This window comes from Acomys russatus, chromosome 25 (genome assembly GCF_903995435.1).
Source record: "Acomys russatus chromosome 25, mAcoRus1.1, whole genome shotgun sequence".
NCBI classification, from domain to species: Eukaryota; Metazoa; Chordata; class Mammalia; order Rodentia; family Muridae; genus Acomys; species Acomys russatus.
This window is the reverse complement of record NC_067161.1, coordinates 14,155,831-14,176,446: the sequence shown is the minus strand read 5'-3', so window position 1 is coordinate 14,176,446 and position 20,616 is coordinate 14,155,831. Positions and strand designations below refer to the sequence as shown.

Genomic DNA, 20,616 nt, shown 5'->3' with positions numbered 1-20,616 from the left:
CTGGTCTACAAAGCAAGTCTAGGACAGCCAAGACCATACAGAGAAATCCTGTCTCAAAACAATAAAACAAAGCTAGTGTGACACTCATAAGGCTAAAAGACAGATCAATGGGGTCAGACATGAGACTTTGAAAACAAACCCTTTTATTTACAGCCACTGGCACTCTGGCTGGTTAAATGCACAGAAAAAATCTTTACAACAAATAGTGTTAGGACAGTTGACTGTCCACATGCCCTTACCTCAAGCCATATTTAAAACCTAATTCAAAATGGAACAAAGCCATAAAAGCCTGGGGTATGGGAGTGGATGAAGACCTAAAGCTATATAACAATCTGAGCACACATAGGTGTAAATATGGCTTATGAAGCAACAGTGCAAACAACAGAATAAATGAAAAGATGATTGGGCTGCCCTCAAGAAAACAAGTGAAGAGCCAGGTGTGGTGGTGCACGCCTGTAATCCCAGCACTCAGGAAGGCAGAGGAAAGCGGATCTCTGTGAGTTCGAGGCTAGCCTGGTCTACAAATCGAGTCCAGGACAGCCAAGGCTACACAGAAAAAACCCTGTCTCAAACTCGAAAAAACAAAAAAAGAGAGAAAACAAGAAAGAAGCAAAAAAACCAATTTTTATTAATCAAAGGACAATACCAGGAAAGCAAAAGAATAATTCAAAGTATTCATACATGATTGTGTATACCTGTAATCCCAACACTTAGGAAGTGGAGGCAGGAAGATCAAAAGTTCAAGGTCACCCTAGGCTACATAAGTGAGATCAAGACCAGCCTCAGTTATGTAACACACACACACACACACACACACACACACACACACACACACACACACACACTGAAAGTCATGATAAGGTGATCCAAAGAACAAAAGAAAGTTATACAAATCCCAAACTGATGAGTCTGGTTCTCTAGATTCTGGGCAGGTTGCTGATGATTTCCATGCCCCGGGCTGTCTCGGCTGAGTCAGGCAGGAATCCTGAGCCGAGTGAATCGGAGCCCTGAAATAGTATGCTGGTGAGTCTCCCAAACAATACTGGAAAAGATTTTACTTTTTCTCCAAAGAGGCTGTTAGGAAAAAAAAAAAAAAAAAGTCAGTTACAAAACCACAAGAAAATAGTCTTTCCTGGGAGTGTCCCTCTAGTGTGTCCTTTGATAGAGTGGCCAGTGACGAGCTGATGAGTGGAGCACCTAGGCCCCAGTGCCACCTGGTCAGGAGAAATAGGGCCCTTGGGATGTCTGAATGGGTCCCAGCTCTGGGGCAAAGCCACCAGGAATTTTTCCGCTAAGTGATGAGAGGAAATCTTCTAGGTGGGGCTTTTTAATGAAAGGCAAAAGCAGTTTGGAAAAAGCAAGATCTGGCTACAGAGCACAAAAGTTATTTTTATGGCTGCTGGCCGTCCACTAAAACACTGCTGAGGCCAAAGTCTGTCTGGACCATCAAGAAGCCTGACAGGCACTGAAGTGACCCACTGCCCCTTCGGCTGTGGAGAGCGCGTGCTGGATGTCTCAGGTTCATGAGAGACCTGTAGGCCTTGCAGGCCCTGCCCGTGGAGTCAATGTCCTGCAAGGGCTGTTTGTTTCTGGAAAGGAGACTGGAGCCTTTGCATCCTGGAGTCACATTTGGTCACGAGTTTCCCTGCCACAGGCATGGATACAGGGACACGTGGCATTCTGAGTTCCTGTGTCTGCACAGGCCTAAGGGAAAGTCGCTTGCTGAGGTGATGTGCCTGGGTTCACGCCTTCAAACTGGATATAAAATATCCTCTAGTGGCAGAGTGAGGTTCCTGCATTTCCAAACCTGCACTGAGCACAAAGATCTAGTGTTTCTCCCAGCCGGTGTCTCCCCGGTGGCCGGTGTCTCCCCGGTGGCTGCTGGCAGCTGCCCATGGCACCCTTCTCCCTTAGCCTTAGTGGAGGCTCTTCACCAGGCTCTCTACAAATTCCCTGGCCTTTGCAGAGACAGACTCAAGTGGGAACGCAAGGGCAGGCTTTGCAGTCAGACAGGCCCCCAGCAGCAATTCTAGGTCTACCACTTATTTGTATTTGGCCTTGGACAATTCACTGTAGACTGTGCCCACCAGTTTTCTCTAACTGCAAGCTAAGGTAACATGATGTATGCAAGCCGTCCCCAAAGCGGCCGATTGTAAAAAGCATTGAGTCGCGATAAATACATTTCCTCTTCCGACAGAGGCCGCATGACCCTTAAACACTGAACTGTTTGGCAGGTCCGGAGGGATACCATCTGTCACAGAGGAGGACGACACAGCAGCAGGAAGGCAAGGCTTGGTGGCTGGAGCAGGAGGCTGGCTCATCACACTGTAGTCACACACAGGAAGCAGCGAGTGAGCAGAATGGGACTTGAGATAAAGCCCTGAGGCCTTCCCTCAGTGACATCCATCCTTCCTCCAATGAGCCTCCACCTCCCAAAGGTTCCATGGTTGTCCCAAACTGCACCATCACCTAGGGCGCAAATGTTCAAATATAATATGAGTCTATGGGAGACATTTCATATCCAAACCATGGTGGCCAGTGTTAAGCGCTCTTGTGTCCAATTCTTTTTGGTTGGTTGGTTGGTTTGGGTTTTTTGTTCGTTTGTTTGGTTGGTTGGTTGATTTGGTTTGGTCTCGTTTTTTTTTTGTTTTGTTTTGTTTTCAAAACAGGATTTCTCTGTGTAGCCCTTGCTGTCCTGGAACTCACTCTGTAGACCAGGCTGCCAGGCTGGCCTCGAACTCACAGTGATCTACCAGCCTCCATCTCTGCCTCCCAAGTGTTGGGATTAAAGGCCTGCATCACCACAGCCAGCTTCCTCCCCCATTCTTCATCAGAGCCAGCATGGCCCTGCCTGAGATGGGAGTCTAAGGTCTTGAATGCATCTGGTGACAAAGTACAGGGTTCAGGTGGACACATGCAGAAAGGACCCTCTAACATGTACCTGTGGCCTGAGCAGGGTCCTTTTGCTTAGGTCTAGCCAGGATTGCCTGGCTTGCAGTGTTGTCATCACTGTGAGCCCTGAGCTGTGCATCCATTTTCTTGGTCCTTCCCTGGAAAATGGGGCTTGGCCGGCAGGATTTTTGTGAGCACTGAGTAAATCAAGCCACACAAAAGGTCCAGAATAACACAGGGCAGGCGGGCATGGGTCTGATGGAATGTGGCTCCCCTTAAGCACTCACAAGCCATCCCCTCACCCACAAACAGACTAAGAAACTGGGTTGGCACTGTGCGCCAACAAGAAACATATAAAGATACCCTTTCAGAAGGCTGCGGCTGACTCTGCCTGGCCACGCTGCAGCTGTCTCTCTCCACAAAGACCCCTTACAGCCCACATTTCCTTCCTGGCTCTCACTTCCTGTTTAGGCTTCCCTCTCCTTCCTTCCCTCGGGGAGAGACACCTGCCTGTTGTCTGTGAGCATCCAGTCACATGCCTTTCATGTGTGCACATGTTTCTGGAGTTTCCTCTTCCATCTCAATCACCTCAGAGAGAAACAAGCAATTTCCTTCAGAAGACCCCAGAGGGGACAGCTCCCTTTCACGGTGAAAGTGGTGTTATTACACCATGTGTCTTTTGAGTGTGCGTCCCAACTGAAGTGGTGCCACTCGACACCTAATCAGTGGCATCAGGGCCTTTGTCACAGACACAGAGATAAATAGGAGGATGGAGTGCTGCCTTTGGTCTCTGCTGGGTCCCTTGGCCAGGCCAGTGGCCCTTTCTCTGTCGTCATGGTGGGCAGCTACAAGGCTTTTCTACACTCATGCAGAGCTCCTCCTGGGAGTGGCTTCTTCCATCTCCCACTGTTTTCATCTTTGCTTTTCCTCTAGCAACACAGAAAGTGCACAGCTTTGGCCCTAGGTGCCCCTCCCCCTTAAACAGTAGGAAGGCAAGGCTCTACCATGTGCCAGTTCCTCCTGGGGACAGCCCCTGCTGTGCTCATGACAGAGCTCTGATGCCAATTTCAACTATAAAATAAAATGCAAATTTGTGCCAACGGGGGCTGATGTGCTAGACCAGTCTCCAGAATGGTCAGACATGTGCTCATAATCCTAGTGCCGGGGAGGGGAAGACACAAGGCTTCCTAGGGCTCACTGGCGAAGTGAGCCTTCCCGTCAGGCTCCAGGCCAGTGAAGGTGCCTGAGGAATGACAGCCAAGGCTTTCATTTGGCCTCCATGTGCATACCTGTATACACACACACACACACACACACACACACACATGCACGCACGCACACACTTGTGCATCCACACACAGACATGCACGTGCACACACGTGCACACACACATGCTCGCACACACACGCACCAGCATCACTGTCTGCATGGCTTCTGGAGAGGGAGTGGTGGCCTGGACATGTTAGTTAATCCCAGTCCCCTTGCTTTCAGAGCCCAGGCTTTGAGGATCAAGGAACTGAGAGTTCAGTGCTGCCACCTGCTCCAGCATCCTCTTGGGGGGATTTCCTGTCTCCAGCAAGAACACCCTAATAAGAACGATGAACATGTTTTGTTTGCCTCTTTGCAAGTAGGTTCTGCATCTTTGGATTCCACCGACTGTGTGTAGAACAGGGAACAGACACGCTGGCCGGATGCATGTCCCCTCACCTCCCCTGCCTGCGCCCCAACTGCTCAGCAGCCTTTGGTTGGTTATCACCAGCTGTACACACAGGGTTTGCAGTATAGGCAAGGATGTGCCTGGGTTCTACACAAAGGCTGCATGGTTTTACAAAGAGTCCAGTGTCTGTGGGTTTAGTACTTAGTATCGCACCTGGGATGCTGAGGGATGGCTGTATTTCACGGGGGTGGGAGTGGGGTATGGGCTGGATTCCAAGAAAAGGGTGAGGTTAGACAGACATGGTGGCTCAGATCTGGAATCCCAGAATCTAAGTTCCAGGAAATCTTGCCTCAAAACCAAAATGAAAGCCAAACCAAACCAAACAACAAAAGTGAGGGTCAGGGTGGAGAAATGGTTTAGGGGTCAGGAACACTGGTTGCTCTTCCAGGGGACCCAGATTCAATTCCCAGCATACACATGGCAGCTAACGACCATCTGCAACTCCAGTACCAGGGTATCCAGCACGCTCTTCTGCCCTCACTGGACATCAAATACACATGTGACGCACAGAAACACAGTCAAAACATCCATACACTTAAAAACCAAAATAATATATCATGTAGCACTAAATGAATATATATATATATATATATATATATATATATATATATATATATATATATATATATATATGGTTTGTTTGCTTGTTTGTTTGTTGTTTTTTGAGACAAAGTTTCTCTGTGTAGCCCTGGCTGCCCTGGACTCACTTTGTAGACCAGGCTGGCCTCGAACTCACTGGGATCCACTTGCCTCTGTCTCCCCAGTGCTGGGATTAAAGGCATGCGCCACCACCACCCAGCTATGTATTTATATTTTTTAAGTGAGGGGAAGGGGAAGGAGGCTTTGGAGTTGGTTCCAGGCTGTTGGGGTGACTTTCCAGCAGCAGGCTGAGGGATTGAAAGCTAAGGAGATGAGGCTTGGCGTCGTCCTGTTCCAGCCATGTATTCTTCCTGTCTGTGATGGGGGATGATGACACTCTCTCTGGGACATCCCTTGAATCAGAGTGGGCATGTGAGGTGCCTGGGTATCTCAAGGTCAGCCCTGCCTGGGGCTGAAGTGCTCAGGAGCCGAGTACCAGGTGTGGCAGGACCCAGGGAGGAGACATGCTCACCCTCTGGCTTCAGTACCCACAGGACTCCCTGCCTGGCTGAGGGTCTTCTATGGCTACTCTGTCCCTGAGTTCTGTCATTTCCTTCAAACCGGCTGGCACCCTCCAGCTGACCTCTGGCATGGCCATCCCTCCAGGACCACCAGGGAGTGGGTGCTTTTCACTACTTTGGAGCTGTTTATAGAGAAACATGGATGACACTGGCTCTTCACTGGGCCCGGGTGGCAGTCCCACAAAGACACCTTTTAGGCCATTTGGCTGGAAAGGCTGGGGACACAGTGCAAAGTGATGGCAAATAAGGTCAGACCAGGGCCTGGCTCTGTTGAGTGGAATCCACAGGCAGTCACAGGAATAGGCACCCCATCTCACTGTGGCCCAGACTGTGGGAGCAGCACGGGCACCTCCCCATGCCTCTGCTTCATAAGCAGGAGGAACAGAGAGGTGTAGACACTCACCTAAAGCTGCTCAGCTGCTCTGCCAGGGAGCTATGACGTTGAACAGTGATCCCTCTGAGGTCAAACATGGTTTTCACTTTGGCCATTTTGCTCCCCTTAGTAAAACGAGTGCCAATAGCTTCAGCTTACACAGTCTGTGATCCTCAAGCGCACTTCATAGATGAGTCTAAGGTTCAGAGAGGACCAGTGACTTTTCTAAGGTAGGAATTGATATACCTGGGGCACCTCATACACTCTTTCGACCTGTGAGGGAGGAGCCTGGCCGCGAGGCCATGGCACTGTCTCTGAGGGCACTGCTGCCTGGTGAGGCCTGGCTCTGCCTAGACCAAGGAGCAGTCTCTCAGCAATTGCTGTTTGGTGACTGGGTGCTTAGCGATCACATAACTGGCATGGCCTCTCCCCTTCCTGTAGGCTGAACGTCCACTGCCCATTCCACAAGTCAGGGACAGAGGCTAGGGGAGGTAAAAAGTCACCTGACAGCTGCAAATTCCACCTGGGTCATAAGCAGGCTGGGGGCGAGGCGGGGGATGTAGAGGCGTGTCTTCTCCATGGGTCACACAGGCAGCGTTTGCCTCCTGTGACATTGCCAGTCAAGAGCGGCCTACATCCAGCTCTCTCTGTCCCAGCCTTCCCCCCACCCCCGACCCCCTCCTCCCCTGGGCCACTTCCCTTTAAGAGTCTTCTATGGCTTCCTGGGGGAAACAGGTGTTTCTTGAGCTAAGCCTCTGCAGTCATCAGACTGGGTGGGGCAGCTGTGTAAGATGGGGATCGTGGCTGTCCCAATCTTTGGAGTGTTAAGATGGTTGTCAGTGGTCCTGGGTTCCTGTGGCCTGTGTTTCATCTATGGCAGCTCTACCCTACCCCACCCGACCCCCACCCCACCCCATCTGCCCCTGTGCGACCCTACCCTAAGGCTGCCCTGTTCTATCCTATGGCAGCCACATAACCCCAGCTGGCCCAGCCCACTGCCCCTGTCCCTTCCCTCCACTGAAGCAGCACCAAGCCTTGGCCCATGGATGCAGGTTGAGCGCTCAGTAGAGGCGCTCACTGATCACAGGCCAGGCCCCCAAAACCACCTGTAAGACGGCCGCCGAGCATCCCATGCCTCCCCTGGCTCCCTCGGAAGCTTGTATAGATTGTGGTCCTGGCCAGCTGATGCTTCACCTCCTTTGATTTACAACAGCACTCCTACTTTCGTGTGGGAGAGTTCAGGTGGAATGGGTCAGCCCTGGGCTGTAGCCAGGCCTCAAGGCTGGTAATCTCCATGCACAGGCCTGCTGCCTTCTCTGACACCTCCTATAGTGTGAGTGGGCCTAGATCTGGCTCTGAGTCAGGGGAGAGCTCCCCACCCTGACTCCATTTCGTCTCTGCTATTCAGAAGGCACACACACAAAGAACAGGGGTTGGTCTGCTGCCCTCAGAGCTTTTATCACACGTCTCCCTTGCACCTTGTGGTGGCCAAACTGATATGCCACAGCTCGGTGTAGCTGCAGGCTGGGACGGCCATGTGCCGCCCTGGAGGGTTGGGGAGACCTTGTATCTCAGTGGAGTGGTGAGTTCTAAGGTTTGGGCTTGAGCACAGGGGAAGCAGACAGCTGGCTTCTAAGGCTGGCTGTGGTTGAAGGCCACATTGTCCCAGAACTGGCTTGGGCAAACAGCACTCTGTGTGGTCCAGCCTGTCTCCTGGAGCTGTCCGCTGTATGGATAAAAAGAGCCATGTTACCAGTGTCAACTGCGCACACATCTTCCTGGGGATGTGGCAGGAGGCAGGGGCAAAGGCCAGAGTAGTGGCTCTGAGTCCTCGGTGTCAAAGGACTCATTTTACAACAAACCATGTGTTTAACTACGCAGACTTAACGAGGTGAACTGGGGTAAGCGCTGCACAATGATCCCTTCACGGAGGCTTCGCCCAATAACATTCCCCACGTTTTTACCACCCATCTCCGAGCATTTGTGGAGAGATCTAGGCTTAGAATGGAAACCAGTAAAATCCTATTAATAGCTCCCAGGCTATAAATACATTTGTTAGCTTCAGAGGCCATGAGAAGAACGCCGTGGACTTTCACCAAGTTTGCTGGGCAAGTTTGCAGTGGCCTACGCTGTGGTGGGGAAGGAGCCCCGGGGTAAGATCAGACATGGGCAGGTTTTTCCAGACACGACACTGAGTTTCAACAGCACACAGAAAGCATGTGGAGGTGGGGTAGGACATGTGGGAAACCCAGCAGGCTGGCATGGTCCCCAGCTCTATTGACCAGGTGACCAGCCGTGCTACATGGCAGGGGCTGTCTCCTCCATTGTCATCACTGGCTCAGAGGGAGCTCACATGACCTTAGAGAGCAGAGCAAAGGCTTTCAGCAGCAGATGTCTCACACTGCGTGTTCTGAGATGTGTCTTAGGTGATTTGTGTGTGTGTCCCAAACATCAGCCAGGCTTTCAAAATGTAATATATACACGGAGCTGAGCACTTACGCAGCCTTCAAAAGTAAGGGAATTCTGACAGGAAGGAAAGACAAGCTTTTAGTTTTCACCCGCGCCCTGGTCACCTCTTACGACAAACATGTGGCAGATGAGGCCACTGGATTCAGAATTCGAATTAATTTGATGGGGCCCGGGTTTGGAACGGCAGTTAACCCCAGAGGACGGATATTGGTTTGAACGTGGTAACTAACAAGAGTAACCAAGGGTGTAGGGAGGACAGGTCTGACTCAGCCGGCTGTGAGCAAAGCCCTTCACCATGTGAGCCTTGATTTCTTCATAAAATGGAGACCATCCTTCCAGGATTGTGAAACTCAAATGAAACTGTACAAGACCATGCTGGGCGCTTGGTTCCTTTATTTCTTGAGAAGACTGGTGAGTGAGTGTAAGATTCTTAGTGAAAAGCAGTGTCTTGGGATGGATGGCCAAAGGCACTGTGGTGCCCAGAGTCAGCAGACGGACAAGGTAGCAGGCAATATGATAAAAGTTGCAATTGCTACCACGTGGCCTTGGAGGCCAGTCCTAAAGGTACTGGCCCAGATGCTGTGATTGACAACTGGCGACATGCTATGTCAACTCTGGCGGCCAGAGCCCTTCTTTAGCTCAACGTCATTCAAACCCAATCCCAGTGCCAGCCTCCAACACTTAATCCCTGACCTTTGCTGGGTCCCCACAGACATCTCTTCTGGTGGTTCCAATCTGCAATGTCTCGAGCTTCACTGCATCAAAAGACCACTTAGGTGCTAAGTTACATGCCAGAATGGCTAAGCCAAAAGATCCAAAGGAAGTCCTTGCAAGGGACTGTGGGAGAATCCAGAGACATGCATTCTCACCATGGAGGTGTTGGAACAGACACATGACTCACGTGGTTAGTCCATCATTACAAGGCAGATCACCTGCCTTGGGGAAGACGTCCTGAAATGCCTCTGACACTTGCAGATCTGGAGATTGCTCTCTCTGTGGGGTTATATGACACTACCTCTGGGAATTCGTGTCCACGTGTTCTTCTGGGGTCATCTGGTGGTTCTCCAGCTCAGTGCTGGTGAGTAATGTAGGGCACGTTAATAACGTGCTGAGTTTTGAGTTAGTTAAGGACAAGGCAGTGACAAAAGCAAGCCTTGATAGAAGCCACACGTCATACTGAGCATGTGGCCTTCACAGGATTGGCTCCAGGAGCCGGTGGGCTGGGTCAGTGTCAAACTCATGAGTAGAAACATGCCAGGAGCTAAGGTCTCCTGCTGCAGCCTCCGCTGTTTGTCCAGGCAAGGAAGTGAGCTTCAGAGGGCACCACACTGCTGCCCCGGGTGTAGCCAGGCCCAGCCCACTCACATCCTCATGTTCCCAGTGCTGGTCATGTCCTAGAGATGGGCCTCAGGCTCCCCTCAGCTTTGCCCTGGCTTTTCCACGTAGGGGGAAGATGCCTAAATTGCTTTAGGTCACTGGCAATGCATGTCTTGCTGAAGAATGAAAACAGGAGTTGGGTGGGAGTCGTGAACATGAAGGAAATGCACTGCAGGAAGAAGTGAGCAGGCAAGGCGCTGAGCAGGCGAGGCGGCTTTGGTGGACTAACCCTCCTTGGGGAAAGACTGCCCTTCATCTTGGAACGTGATTTTCTCTAAGGTCTTGGGATGAAGCCAAAGGATTTGAGTGTCTAAACAGATCTGGCTGGCATCCTGGTGCTGAGGCAGCAGGCCTTCCTGTCCCCAAGCCTCGCTGGGCTGTCCTGACTACACCTCCAGCAGATGAAGACGCTCACCTGGGGGACATGGGCACCCCTTTCCGGTTGATCCAGCTAGGACGCTGCTCTGTTCTAAGAGCAGAGGCGTGCGTGCCTCTCTAATCCAACAAGGCTCTGCTCTCCTGAGTCTTAATGTGATGACAGAGCTGCGGAGAGCCTCAACTCCTGGCAAGTAACCATGAAAGTCCACACTTCAGTCATCTGGTCAGGCCTCCTTCAGTAATGGAAACAACATGACAGATTGCAGAGCAAAACCTACCTGCTTAAAAACACACAGTTGGGTAAATCTGTAGGCAGGAAATTTCCCTAGCTGTTCGATTCTGTCTTCTTTTACTTGGTTGAGGTCAGTGTTGGGACAACTGGCAAGGCCAGTGGGAAATAGCTGCAGAGCCTCAGGAAGTCACAGGTCTGTAGTCTTAAAGGAAAGCCCCTCTGGGAGTGAGACACAATTCTTGTCACATGCATGATGACAGGGTAGAGGCCTGTGGCTGCTGAGAACACTGGTGTCTGTCCCGACTGACAAGGCCAGCAGCCTGTTCATGGAGATGGACTGCATCCGGGAGGGGAAAACCACACTGCTGAGGTCTCGCTCACAGTGCTGAGGGCGGGGCCAGCTTGAATGCAACAGGTGCAGTTGCTGCAACCATCTTGCTGAGTTCTTGGCAGGCAGTAGTCTCACTCACGGCATTTGTGTTAACGGTGGAACGGAAACATTCCTTTTAGTGAAGAGCAACCAGCTGGGCTAAATCTTGTTAGGCCGGGTTGGGTGTGTGGCTCTGCTGTACAGCATGTGCTTAGCAGGTGCGACATTGGGTTCTCCCGTGGCACCACAAAACCTCCAATCCCCAGACCCAAGAAGTCAGCCCAGTTGTCAGCAGCATATTCATATGAACAGGGCTTCTTAGTTTGAAGCAATCTTTGCTGCACTCAATGCCCAGCATTACCTGGGAGCTTGTGAGATACAAACGTTTGGGCCAGTGAGTAAACATGTTTGCCACCAAGCTTGATGATCTGAGCGTGACCACTGGGACACATATGGTAGAAGGAGAGGCTCAACAGCTGCACACACGTGTAACCTGTCACCTTCTTACCCCACCCCATCTCATGCCAGGCCAATAACTAATGTATTAAAGAGAAAAAGAAACATAAACCTCAGGCTGCCCAGACTTTGAGTCGTAACATGCCCTGAGATACTCAGGGGACACTGGTTCTCATCCAAGCTCGAGATGTGTCAGAACATTCAGACATCGCCAGCCCCTGACCAGCCGCACTGTCCAGCCTGAGCCAAGATGCTTCTAAGTTCCAGCCACCAGTCCCTCAGTCCCATCAAGTCACCTGCTGCACATGGAGTCGGCAGGCAGGTAAAGGAAAGGAAGTCACCTCCACAGACAGAGGCGCTATGGTTCTGTTGAGGCTTTCAGGAAAGATCACTGCATGACTTTATTGCAAAACGTCTGCTATTTATTAGCAGTTGTTTCTCTAAAAACACAAACACGAGAACTGAGCACCACAACCACAGTGACTTGCCCCTGTGGCTAGGGAGATGCCAGGACAGAGGCTGTGGGGCTTTCCTTGTACCCGAGTCTCAGCCTCCTCACTCACTCCAGGGCTCCAACGCTACCTCTGACAAGGGAAAGGAAACTGCTAAATCCCCAAGCACAGAAAGGTCACAACCACATTAAGGCTACTGATGCTGACCACTGCACACCCCAGCCCCAAACTGTAGCAACAACATCAAAGCCACCATCAAACAGCTGCTCCCGATGCTGCTGGCTGTCCTAACCCACTAGCCTCCAGCCTGCCTCCCGCATACTGCAGCGCACACGTGCTAACATCCACATGCAGCGTTCGTGTTCAAGTATAAAGGTTTGTTCAGGACAGCCCAGGTCACTGTAGTGCTAAAACCTCTGTAGTGTCTACCGGGGTCACACCTTTGACAGGTGGTCAAAAGGAGGCACAAAGCATGAGCAAGCACAGACAACTGTCCCACTGCAGCAGCCTTGCTTTCCATCCACATGGATGCCACCCAAGTCAAGGCCCAAATCCTGACATCAGTAGTGACTTGGTCGACTAAGGTTATATTCATATGAAACAGAAATCCATTTCTTCATTAAATGGCGGTTTCCAAAGGTTATCAGGCATAGTCTAAAAAAAAAAAAAAAAAAGATAATCATGTCAAAATGATACTTTTGATAAGGGCCTATATTTATTGACTATCTGTTCCTTAAAAAAATTAACAATGACACGAGAAAGATTTAAAATGAATGTTTTACACTCCATGGTGGATCAAGGACCTCTCCAAAAAGGCACAAGAAGCCAGCCCCACTTGTAGTGCCCTGCAGCAGCTCTTGCAACCTTCAGTCACCCAGTTAAAAGGCCTTGGTTAACTGCCTCCCTTACCCAATGAACTAGTAGCAGTGTCTTAGCAACTTAGGAGAACACCAGCAGCAGAGCACTCCCTAGGGGTGTGGTGACAACAGGTGACAGGTCTGCTGCTCACAGTGGCTCCCCAAACCTGCCAAGCATTCATCTCTGTATCTCCAGCTAATTTTTAAAGTTAGATTAAATTTCCAACCCTGAGAGCTGGGTGCACGCCCTTAATCCCAGTGCTCAGGAGGCAGAGGCAGGTGGATCTCTGTGAGTTCAAGGCCAACCTGGTCTACAAGAGTCCAGGACAGCCAGGGTTGTTACACAAAGAAACCCTGTCTTAAAAAACCTAAAAATATAAATTAATTAATTAATTCCAACCCTGAGACAAAGGGCAGAGAACTGCATGTTAACTGACGATGGCAATATGGAAACGCAGAGCTCACAATGAGCACCTCACATGAGACAGCACTTGGAATGCTAGTTCATTTCATAAGAAAATCACGAATGTCAGCCAAGGCCAGGAGAGAGCCACATGTAAACAATTTCAGAGAAGATGACCTCCACGTGAGCCCCCTCCCCACCTACCCCCGTGTAAGCCAGCTACCACATGGTTCCTGATAAGGGTGCCTCTGTTGACTTGCATGCTGGCTCTGTCACAGAACACACTTCTAGTCACAGTTTACTCCATTTCTAACCATCTCACACAACAGCCAGCCAGAGAGGAAAGATGGGGTACCAAACCTTAGGAGGCATCTTGGGATGGTGCTGGAGGATCCTGGCTTTCAGGTTCAGGAGGGGGAGCTGGCATAGCTTCTTTTTTCTGGGCGGCCAGGAACTCATGGATTGCCCGCTCTATCTGTGGCCTGAAGATGTGGTTCAATTTGGGGTCTACTACCTGAGAAATGATCCTGTCCACTCCTGCTTCCAGCATGCCTGACCTACAGAGATAAACCAATCACTGAGTTCTCAAGAGTTCGCCTTTGCACTGATAAGCACCAGGCGCCATTCAAGCCCAGCACGTCCACTCCCCGCACAGCTTAGGGCACTGGTCTTTCATTTGAAAGGATTCACAGCTGCCTGCTATCTACCATTTCTAACACAGCCTGGACTCTGTACAAAGCTGAGCAGAGTGCCCCAAAGGCCAACACATGTGACAAACCACAAGCAAGAGCCTGGCCACAGGGGTGGAGTGAGGACTGCAGTCAAAGTCAGCCTTGTGTTGCCTCCATCATCCTCAGCACTTACACTGAGCAGGCAGAAGTGGCTTCCAGCAGCAACTCAAACATCCAATACAAACCAGGCGACAGATGTGTGTGATGGCCGGTGAGACCCACACGACTGGACCCGCCATGTGTGGCTCTCAATAAAGGGTGGCTACTGACCCCTACTTTTTGAGATCTCCCACAAGGGAGGGAGCAGACCAGGAAGGACAGCATGGCGGCTTTAGATGTCACACCCACCTACTGCACAGAGAGCTTTACGTGGGTGGTGACTGTATTTCCAGGATCCCAATTGCAATGGCTATAGACCACACAGGGAGTGCTAGACTACCACAAAAATCATTGTCTATCTGTAGAGCTTTTAAATCTTGAAATCACTGTAAAGTCAAAAGTTGCAAGGAAACATACAAGGAGACTCCAGCACCCTACCCTTACATCTCCGGTGTTAATGCCTACCTACGCAACACACAACAGGGACCAGCACAACCCAGACTGTAGTAGGTGACCTGCACTGTGTTGCCATAACAAAAGAACTGAGGCTGGGAAACGTAGAAAGAGGTGTACCTGGCTCGTGATGCTAGTGGCTGGTGGCAGCCTGGGTCAGCTGAAGGTCCCTACCTGTATCCCACTGTCATGTGAGCATGCGCATACCAAGTGACACTGCCTACTGAGAAAAATGGCTGAACTCGTCCTTTTTTTTTTTTTCTTTCTTTCTCTGAGAAGGTCTCACTGTATAGCTGAGGTTGGTCTGGAATTCAGTATAGAACCAAGCCTGCCTGATTCTCCTAAGCTCTCCACCTCAGAGATGACAGGAAGGCAGCATCACATTTGGCTGAACTCAACAAATGATCCTCAAAGAGCTAATATGGTGCCACACCTTCTACCAGCTCCCTCCACCTCAACGCCTCACTGGGGATCGGCTCCTATCGTATGGGCCTCTGGGGTTTACAGCACAAATTTACCACGTGGGTTGCTTAGGGTATGCGCCAGCATAACTAAGATACTGGGCAGCGTGACGAGAGGCCCTGCGCTTCGGCTCTCCCAGCCCAGCTCCCCCACTGGCCACGCATCTCTGCACTCTTAGCAAATGCAGTCACACCTTAGCCTTCCAACATATGCTTTTCTCACCATAGTTTCCTGATGTTTCTAGAGTTTCACCCCATAGCTTTTACTCAACAATTTAGTGAGGGAAGAGGCGCTGGACGTAAGCCTTGGTGCTAAAAGCCAAAGCTGACATGAAACAGACCAGAAACAATTTACCTTGGGACCCACGGCTACCCCACTGTGCCAGTGACAATGGGACCACTCCTGTAAGTTCTCTACAGTACCTGCTCTAGAAAAGGTTCAGTTTGTTTCTGTAAAACACAATGTCTTGCACACCTTTAATCCCAGTGCTCAGGAGGCAGAGGCAGAGGCAGGTGGATCTCTGTGAGTTCAAGGCCAGCCTGATCTACAAAGGGAGCCCAGGACAGCCAGGGCTACACAGAGAAACCCTGTCTTAAGGGGCGGGGGAAAAAAAAAGGACAACTTCCTGCAGACTGTCACCACACTTTAGCAGCCATGGTCACAGAACATACAAAACTCAGTTCCCACACAGAAATACTGCCATCTGGGTAGAAAACTCACTCTCACGTTCAGATTACACTGAAAGCTTAAAAAAAAAAAAAAAAAAAAGAGAGATCAAGTGTTACACTCCGGAAGGCCTTTCAGAGTTGCCACTGAATGCACGCCCAGAGGGAGCAGCCAGCGACAAAGCACCATGGGCCAGGACCCCCAAGAACTTCAGTCAGCTTGTGAGGCATCATGCTGGGCCCTTCATGTTTCTTTACTTACTGAACCACACTCTGCCTCAGGCCATTTCGCAACTGGTTCTTGTTCATTGCAGGGTTCCACTCCTGTTTGTCCAGATGTGTTGACACAAAATTATCCACCTTCTGCCTCAGGTTCTGGTAAGCTGGCTAAGACATTCAGAAGAGACCATGTTAGTGTATGTGATGATGTCATTTAGAACACTGCTTTTCTTTTGGTTTTTCATGACAGGGTTTCTCTGTGTGTAGCCCTGGTTTTCTTGGAACTGGATTTGTAATCCAGGCTGGCCTTGAACTCACAGAGATCCACTTGCCTCTGCCTCCTGAGTGCTGAGATTAAAGGCTTGGGCCATCATCCTCAACCAGAAGACTGCTTTTCACAGAAACACGCTTTTCTTGTTTAAACACGCATCGGCCTGATCTCAGAACTCACTCTGCGCTACAGCAGCTATGTATCAGCAGCCAGGAGGGTGCCTGCATTGGGTAGCTAGGCAGGCACAGTGCAGAGCGTTAACAAAATAAACCAGTCTACTTTTAAAGAAACTCCATGGTAGAGAGTCTATTAGCATTAACCTGCCCTCATTTAAACATAGCCTTTCAAGTTTAGAGGAGGAAACAAAGGTGCCCTCTGGCTGCAGTGTAGCCAAAGGTAGGTGCAGGCTGTTTTTCTGAGAAGGAACTGGGTTGTAGGCAAAGCACTGGCTTTTTTTTTGTTTTTGTTTTTTTTCAGGAGTCTTCTAATTTCTGAGTCTTGGTAATTTCCATCCCTAAAATGCAAACATTCCTACTTGCTTAACTCACAAAGAGTGATTACAGCAATACACCAAGCCCCCTCCAAATAAAGAGGCCTACCAAGCCTCAGCAGAGGTCACTACAGCTAAAGCCAAGGGAGGTCCGTGAGGTCTCCAGGCAAAGCTGTGACCCTCAAAGGAGCCTGAGGCACTTACTCTTAAGGCTCCCACATGCTTGAGAACAAGACTAGGAAATTACCTAGTGAGTGCAAGAAACAACATTCGGAGCCCCAGCCTCTTCCTATCCTACCAAGGACAGGCAATGCCTCCCCACCCACCCACGCTGGGTGGTGTCAGGCGTGGCTGACTGAAACAAGGCTGTGTTGTCAGGCATGGGTCTGGTCCCTACATGAGAACACACAGCAGAGAGGACAGCCTACATGTGGTGCTTGTTGCCCCCAAAGTGTATATGTAGGGCAGACCTAAGCCCATGTCAAAGCCATAAGGCAGGCATAAGGCAGGCCCAGGCAGCCTGTAGCTGACAGCCAGATCCCCAGCTGAGGCCCATCTGGACCAGCTGGCTTAGGTGACCTGCAAGCCTTAAGAGCAGGAGAAGCAACTACTACCCTAGGATGCCCTCTCAGTCAGCAAAGAGGCTCCTAACTCCAGCACCTTAAGCTTGGCAAGGGAATTTGTAAAGGGAAAAGGAAATGTTCTGGCTGCTACTATATGCCTGACCCTTGACACACATTTCAAACCACTTTTCCAAGTAAGGTGAACCAACATTTTTACTGGAGAGACTGGCCTTTGGCACTGGATCTAACAGAGACATTAGCTCCCTTTAAATTAGTTGAAGGGCACAAAATAAGGGTGCTGAGTCTATGGCTTATCCCAATTTGACCTCGTACAAGTCTGCAAATCATTCACCTAGGGAAAGGGAGTAACTATCAGCCTGCCGTCCAATCCATTCCGTGCTTAAAAATCACGTCCCTGGTGGGGAACCTCAGAGAACCCGTTGGAGCGTCTAACGCACGCTGCCTTTCCCGATCTTTGTAAAGACACACGTTTCTTGGGTCTGGAGGGGGATTATGCGTATGTAGCCATAAAAGAATCTCCAAGTTCTGAAAGGCGACTGGTCTAAAAATCACAGCTGTTAAGAAGGGCAATAGTAGTTCTCAGGTGTGTGCTACTTAGAAGGCGCCGGTACCGCCCCGCGCGGCGCACCTCTGTGGAGGCTCCCGAGGTGCCTTTTGTTTTACTCCAGAACCTGGAACATCAAAGCAGCGAGTGGCCATCACCCATGGACCCCGCTGTGACTATACCTTGGTGTCCACGTCGGCCAGGCAGTCCCGGCGGAAGCTGTCAAACAGGCCACGGCTCTTGAGCTGCTCTACTATGAGGGCAATGAGCTGCGGGTCTCCTGGAGGCAGCGAAGCAGGGTTGACTCTGCTGCCTGCCCCACTCGAGCCCGCCGCCGGGCCCGTAGCCTGGGCCCCCGCGCCTGCTCCCGCACCGTCCGCCATGGCCGCACCCCGCGCCCGTACCGGGCCCCGCGCTCGGCTGCTCCTCCGGGAGCCGCGGACCTCGCTGAGCAGACACGGAGGGCCCCACGGAGGTGGCGGCGATGGAGACGGCAGGTTGGGAGGCGGCGGGACCCACGACGCTCCCCACTCGGCGCTCTGCTGGCGCGCGTCTAATGGCGTCACAGATGGCTTTTGCATTGTGGGACGGTTGGTTTCGAGGAGCCATAGCCCAAGTTCTTATAAGTTGGGTCTGGCCGTTGGGAACTACAACTCCCGGCAGGCTATTGGCTCGCTCGCGCTAGTTTGCGGGACAGCCTGGGAATTGTAGGCTGGAGTGCAATGGCTCGAACCTAATCAATCACTGCAGCCTCCCAAATCATACTCTCTACACAATGCGTGACGGTCACCTGCAGAGCTGATTGAAAGATTACGAGTTTATACTTTAAGGACTGTGATTCAGTAGCTCTGTTTCCATGCCTGGCAGCCTGTGCTTTTGGCATGGACTCCACTCCCACGACCTCCTTGAACAATATGATCTGGGAAATTTGGTTAACAATTGGTTAATCATCTTGTTTAACAAAATTAACTTTATATTTATTTTGTGTGGCAAGAAAGGGCAGTGGAGCGTGCTACAGCACTTGTGTGGAGCTCAAAGGACAACTTGTAGCACACTGGCCTCATGATGTAGGTGATGGAATCGAATTCGTATCTTCAAGCTTAGTGGCAAGTGCTTTTACTCTCTGAGCTATCTAGCCCGCCTACTAGTCAAACGTCTATTCAAAAGTTTGTACCCATCTGCTTGATTTTTAATAGCAATGCAGATTTATTTTTACAAAACCACAAAATAAAAAGAAAATCAAAACTGCTATTAAGTCTTTCTTGCATGCGTGGACTTTCTCCTCAGTATTATATGTGATCAACGTCACTAAAAGTAGAGCCAGTAAGTAGAATGCCCTAGATGTAATAATGCTTCACTCTTTAAACCCCTTCACAACGGTCTGAAAGCCAGCACTACTATTTCTTTCTGCAAATGCAGAAATAATTACCTTAGTCACATACCTAGACACAGGAAAGTAGGATTTGAACTCAGGCTTCCTGTGTTTTAGTGTTTAACTTAAGACACTCATAGCCCTGAGAGCTAGCTGTCATTTTACAAGTAAAAATAATACCCTAGATGAATTTCCCACTGATACCACCACTGTTAAAAAATAAGTTTGGCGGGGAGATGGGGGTGCTGGAGAGATGGCTCAGAGGTTAAGAGCACTACCTGCTCTTCCAAAGGCCCTGAGTTCAATTCCCAGCAACCACATGGTGGCTCACAATCATCTATAATGAGATCTTGTGCCCTCTTCTGGCTTGCAGGTGTACATGCAGGCAGAACACTGTATACATAACGATAAATAAATATTTTTTTAAAAAAAGATTGGGATTGCAAAGAGTGACCAACACCCCAGCTAAAGAGTCTGGACAAGGCAAACTTTACTCTTGATCAAGAGTATTTGCTGAGGCGGGAAGGGGAGCGAACACACCTAGACAGGACGTGCATTTGGGCTTTATTCTAAGGAAGGAGATGGCCGTGTCTTTTCTGCATCGGCTAGGGTCCAACATCACGATGTCATTCAGCTGCCTAGTCTAAAAAGAATTTGCACATAGGAAATAGAGGAGGAGGAGGAAAGAGGCCTTTGCACCAAGGAGAAAAGGCCATCACATTCCTTTGTGTAAATAAAGGTTTTCCTGGGTGGGGAGGATTCTAACATCTTCAAGTCTTACAGGGTAATGGGAGAGAAAAAAAAAATCTTAATTCTTTGTTCTAAACACAAGTTTTATATATTTCATAGGAAAGCTCATATTTGATATTTCTTATGTGCCGCTGACCTTGGTTTCTTTTATTCTTTGGCTGATCATCAACTCAGCGTCCCCAATGCTGAGATCTCCATCTGCGGCACTCCTCGTTCTGCATGAACACAGAAAAGCATCAGAATACAGTTTGCAACACCTTTGACTCCCGGGAAGATACAGACTAGGCAGTGATCCAAGATGCTCTCACCCAGCATTTACTCCCCAAGGGAGCTTAAATTAGACCACAAAACAAAGCAACCACTTTTAGTTCCTACTCCTTTTAAGGAGGCCTGGTTAAATAAGCTTAGCCAACTCCATGACAGGCTTCGGATTAGAGATAGGCGAGCCACCTGGCCAGAGGAAGATAGCATTGCTTAAGGCTGGTTTACTGCTAGTCTAATTGCGGAAGGATGATTTACTGCCAACCTGTTAATCTCTTGTCTTATGATTAACTTGTGACCCTGACTAAGTTTGCCCACATCTTTCCAGTTTGATTGCTCCAGTCATGTTAAAGATGGCCTAACCCCCCTTGGGATTCCCTAGGAATGTTTTTAAAAAGAGCCTTCGGGCTGAGCTCAGGGTCGCCATTTTGTCTAAGTGGTGACTCCAGCATGCTGGATTTCTGCAAAATAAATGCTCTTTGTTGCTTGTATACTATTTGAGTCTGGGGTCTTCTCCCCGCGCCCCCCCCCCCATCATTCAGGACCTTAACACTTTAACATTAGTCCAGCCAGTCTCCA

At 50.0% G+C, this 20,616-nt stretch overlaps 1 protein-coding gene across 1 annotated transcript; it reads right to left on the bottom strand.

Annotated features, from left to right (window-relative positions):
• Window positions 1-11,779: 11,779 nt before the first annotated feature.
• Window positions 11,780-18,250, bottom strand: Bod1 (biorientation of chromosomes in cell division 1). Its single transcript, XM_051167391.1, has 4 exons — window positions 17,837-18,250; window positions 15,809-15,933; window positions 13,497-13,693; window positions 11,780-12,530 (listed from the first exon to the last, which is right to left on the bottom strand). The coding sequence occupies exons 1-3, from the start codon at window positions 18,233-18,235 to the stop codon at window positions 13,498-13,500; spliced, it is 720 nt and encodes a 239-aa protein (XP_051023348.1). The 5' UTR covers window positions 18,236-18,250; the 3' UTR covers window positions 11,780-12,530; window position 13,497.
• Window positions 18,251-20,616: the final 2,366 nt, after the last annotated feature.